At 48.9% G+C, this 3,030-nt stretch overlaps 1 protein-coding gene across 1 annotated transcript; it reads right to left on the bottom strand.

The window, feature by feature from the left end:
- Window positions 1–1,710: 1,710 nt before the first annotated feature.
- Window positions 1,711–2,217, bottom strand: LOC137943666 (uncharacterized). Its single transcript, XM_068789108.1, has one exon. It carries the CDS (start codon window positions 2,215–2,217, stop codon window positions 1,711–1,713), a length of 507 nt encoding a protein of 168 aa, XP_068645209.1.
- Window positions 2,218–3,030: the final 813 nt, after the last annotated feature.

Raw genomic sequence — 3,030 nt, 5'->3', positions numbered from 1 at the left:
AGTAGGCTTGTGAGCGGTGCAACAATCTAGCCATAGTCTCAAATGAACTTCCTGTAATAGCCGGCCAACCCTAAAAACCCCCTCAAAGTAGTGACCGAATGCAGAGTCGGCCAGTCCAGCACTGACTGGATTTTGGTGTTGTCTACTTAACCCGGATGCAGAAATAACATGGCCCAAGTAGGCGACCTCGGAAGTCCCTATCTCACATTTAGACTTATTCAGGAATAAATGGTGTGAGCGTAGAAGGTGGAATACCTGGTGCAAGTGCTGAATATGGTTGCCTCGATTCTGGCTGTATATCAGAATATCATAAAAAAACACAAGAACATATTTGCGCAAGAAGGGCCAGAATACCTCATTGATGAGTGCCTGGAATGTAGAGCGCGCGTTGGACAGACCAAAGGGCATCACCAAGAATTCAAAATGGCCATAGTGGGTACGGAACACCGTTTTCTCCACATCATCTGGGTGGACCCGTATTTGATGGTATCCCGATTTCAAGTCCAACTTCATAAATAACTCGGCGCCATGAAGTTTATCCAGCAACTCGTCCACCACTGGAATGGGAAATTTTTCCTTCACCGTGTGAGCGTTGAGTTCCCTGTAGTTTACACAGAACCGCCATGAGTTGTCTTGTTTCTTGACCAAAAGAACCGGCGAGGAAAACGGGCAACAGTTGGGCTGAAGGATGCCCTGAGTTAACATGAGCTCACATTGGCGCTCTATCTCGTCCTTCTGCAAGTGAGGGTACTGGTATGGCCATACCACGACTGGCTCGGTGCCCAACTTCAATCGGATACGATGGTCACAAGCCCGTATCGGAGGGAGGGCAACAGGTTGCTGAAATAAGTCAAAAAATTCCTTTATCAGCTGGGTGAGTTGACTGCTCTCTGAATCCCTCAACTAGATAGTCTGAAGAGTACACGGCAGAGGAGCATGCATACCATGGAGCGTGAGTTGCTGGTGACCCTAGTTGAAACTCATAGTGAGGGCCTTGAAATCCCACAATATCGGACCCAACTGCTGTAACCATTTAATGCCTAGGACCAAATCAAATCCAACAAGCAGAATTATCAGAAAGTTTGCCCGGAAGGTGTCGCCTTCAATGACGAAAGTGACTGCTGCACATGACCCCACACTGGTAATTTTTTCTCCGTTTGCAACTGAAACCGAGATGCCTGAATTGTGCTACAGTGACAAGCCCAGCTGTTGGGCGACGGGTTGACTAAGGAAGTTGTGGGTGCTGCCCGAGTCAACCAATGCAAGTAACAAAAGAGTTTGAATGCTAACATGGACCTGCATCATCGTGGTGCTATGTAACCGGATGATGGCGTTGAGGGAGATGGTTGGGGCCTCTTCTTCTGTGCCAACTTCCTCTTTTAGAGGGGGACTGTCCTCAGGATCGTCTACCTCTAACCAAAACAACCTCTTGCAGATGTGGTTGTGAGTGTACTTCTCATCACAATTAAAACAGAGCCCCTGGGCCTGCCGTTTTTCCATATCGAACTTAGAAATCCGTTTAATAAACTGAGGGGGAGGCGTTGACCTGGTAGGCTTGACTGACTGGGCTGTAGGTTGTCCTGGTCGCAGAGGGGTGCTGGGGTTTGCTGGGGCACTTGTGGGCACTCTGCTCAGCCAAGGGGAGCGACAAACCAAGGATTCTTTTAAGATGTTTTGTTTAGCATCGAAAGTACGGGCTAAATCCATGGCCTAGTCCAAAGAGGAGGGGCCCTGTAATTCCACCTCGAGGCGTAGAGCCTCCACCAACCCGGCAATGAACAAGTGGACATGCTGGCTCGGGCGTACAAACAGACTCGTGCGGGCAAGGCATTCTTGAAACTGTTTCTGATACTCTTCGATAGAGCCCGTCTGTTTGAGATTAACCAAATCCCCAAGGGGATTGCTGCATGCAGGGGCCCCAAACCGCAATAGGCATGACTCCTTAAAGAGTTCCCAATCATGGTCGAGGTGTGCCGAATCGAACTGGGAATACCACAGTAAGGCCTCATCTAATAAATGGAAACCAGCCAATGAGACTCTCTCCTCCGGGTGGGTGCGCTGGTGCCAAAAGAAGTGCTCGCAGCATTGGAGCCATATTAACGGGTTTGTAGACCCATCATAAGTTGGAAATGTGAGCTTGGTGTACCTGGGTACATTGCTGTTGTTGTTGTCGTGAAAGCTCCCTAGAGGGGTCTGAGCAGGACACATCGGCGGCATAGGCGGAGTGGGGGGTCGGGGTAATCCACAAGGCGTGAGCCACTGCCCGGACGGGGAGCCTCCCGTGAACCCAGAGAATTAAAAAGTTGGAGCATGGTCTCCCAAAGCTCCTGAATTTTTGTCCCAAGCTTTGTTCGAAACTCTATTTGAAGGTCGTCCATGGTTGTATGCTCATCAACTGGAGAGGAAGAGTCGTCCAAGGTGGTCCTGTCCGATACCACGTTGTTAAGCTCTCTGGCCATGGATCGAGTCACCCTGCGCTCTCCTCGGTCTTCCAGATTGAAAGGTGGTGACAGTCTGTGTTTCAGATGTTTGGAACACCCAATGGTGACAGAGCAGCTCGGTCGGGAAGACGAACAGAATCGCCAAGCACCCAACAGAAGATGAACCGTCAGGTTGTTGAACTATGACCTGGGACGATGGGACGAAGTGTCTGAGAGGATCTAGAGAGGTCGTGGAGAGAAACGTTCACAAGGGACTTTGATCAAAACGATTATGCGGCAAATGATGAAAACAAAGGATCTCCAAAAACAGAGAGAAAAAGAAGTGGCACAGCTGCTGTTCTCGGATGGAAGAGGAACGGTCGTGAGGAGGATAACCGAGTTTTGAAGGAAACTCACACCTAGGCCTCGATGGAGAGAGCACCCGATCTCAACTACTAACATTCAAGCTTCCTCTATTCAATCCAATGACGATCCTATAAATAATAGGCAGGCCCCATACAAAATTTATGCACAACATCAATGTCTGAAGAAATTACCACAATGCCACTAAATAAAAACATGCCAAAAATTACATCAATTACCCCTACGT

This window comes from Aristolochia californica, unplaced genomic scaffold (assembly GCF_029961685.1).
Source record: "Aristolochia californica isolate CCGP_79_NKW_82.1479 unplaced genomic scaffold, dmAriCali1.0.hap1 SCAF_11, whole genome shotgun sequence".
NCBI lineage: Eukaryota > Viridiplantae > Streptophyta > Magnoliopsida > Piperales > Aristolochiaceae > Aristolochia > Aristolochia californica.
The sequence above is the reverse complement of the archived record's forward strand: the minus strand, read 5'-3'. Positions and strand labels throughout refer to the sequence as shown.

Bases quoted from the DNA above. Each gene is read 5' to 3' on its own strand.
- LOC137943666 (XM_068789108.1), bottom strand. From the start codon at position 2,217: ATGCCGCCGATGTGTCCTGCTCAGACCCCTCTAGGGAGCTTTCACGAC.